The sequence below is a fragment of the Pundamilia nyererei genome, unplaced genomic scaffold (assembly GCF_000239375.1).
Source record: "Pundamilia nyererei isolate P.nyererei 1_Seehausen unplaced genomic scaffold, PunNye1.0 scaffold00871, whole genome shotgun sequence".
NCBI classification, from domain to species: Eukaryota; Metazoa; Chordata; class Actinopteri; order Cichliformes; family Cichlidae; genus Pundamilia; species Pundamilia nyererei.
In genome coordinates, this window is record NW_005188272.1 from 1 (window position 1) to 1217 (window position 1217).

At 47.7% G+C, this 1217-nt stretch overlaps 1 protein-coding gene across 1 annotated transcript in view; it reads left to right on the plus strand.

Annotated features, from left to right (window-relative positions):
- Nucleotides 1-47: 47 nt before the first annotated feature.
- LOC102200011 (platelet-derived growth factor receptor beta-like) overlaps nt 48-1217 on the plus strand; it is a 3371-nt gene continuing 2201 nt past the window's right edge. The window contains exons 1-3 of the mRNA XM_005755047.1: nt 48-554; nt 637-742; nt 818-923. Of these exons, the coding sequence (XP_005755104.1) occupies nt 481-554; nt 637-742; nt 818-923 (286 nt within the window). The 5' untranslated portion in view covers nt 48-480. The remainder of the gene's footprint in view (nt 555-636; nt 743-817; nt 924-1217) is intronic.

Sequence of the window (1217 nt, forward strand, 5' to 3'; positions counted from 1 at the left end):
TGTAAAGCGCTTTGGGGTCCTTAGGGACTAGAAAAGCACTATATAAATACAGGCCATTTACCATTTACCATTAACAGGGGGTGGACTGGTTGAAGTTTATTGATTCTTCTTGCTGACCTTTACCCTTTAAAGTTATACACACAGTTTTAATTTGAAGTTGTAAATTGGTCATTAACTGGAAACCAGTTCAAAACCAGGAAACAGATCCAGCAGCTGGAACAAACCATTACCAGCAACCTCACAGCCCAGAAGAACAGACTTAACTTTAATCAAAGAGAAAAAAGGGAATTTATTGTACATTTCAATCAAAAACAAGAACAAAGGTCCAGACGTCGCTGTGAGATCTCCTTCAGCCTCACACTTCCCTCTGGTCGACTGTGACAGGTGTGTCTGCTCACTACTGTCAGCCTCGTCTCCGCCCCCTCACCACAGGGTTTCTGTGTTTTGGTCCCAGGCTGCAGCCCGTACCCCGACCTCCCCATGACCCAGGAATTCTACTCTGCTCTGAAGAGAGGATACAGGATGAGTCGACCCGACCACGCTCCTGAGGACATGTATGACACAACGCATGCAGGCGCACACATCAGCTTCCTGTGACAACGCTCAGCATGACCCTCTGCACTTTTCGGTCTGCAGGTACGACGTGATGAAACGCTGCTGGGAAGAGAAACCTCAGTCCAGACCTTCATTCTCTTCACTGCTCATCGCAATGGGCAACATGCTGACTGACGACTATAAACAGGTACCAACACCTGCCTCAGGTAAGCATCACACACCACCTGACCCAGGGGACGCTGACCATGTTGTTGTGTGTCAGCGTTACCTGCAGATTACCGAAGACTTCCTGAAGGGAGGAAATCCAGCTGTGCACCGATACAAGCAGAGTTTATCCAGAGGTGCAGAGGAGCAGGAGGACGCACACGGTAACACACACAGTAACACAGACACAAACCCAGTAACACACGCTAACACACTCTCGCACAGTAACACACACGGTAGCACACGCGGTAACACTCACTCGCACATACAAAAACAAAATCACACAGAGACACACACGCACACACACAGTAACACATACACAGACACACACACACTGAATTACACACACCCACAGACACACACACACACACAAAGACACACATACAAAAACAAAATCACACATACAGACACACACACACACATAGACAGACACACATACAGACACACACACACAGACA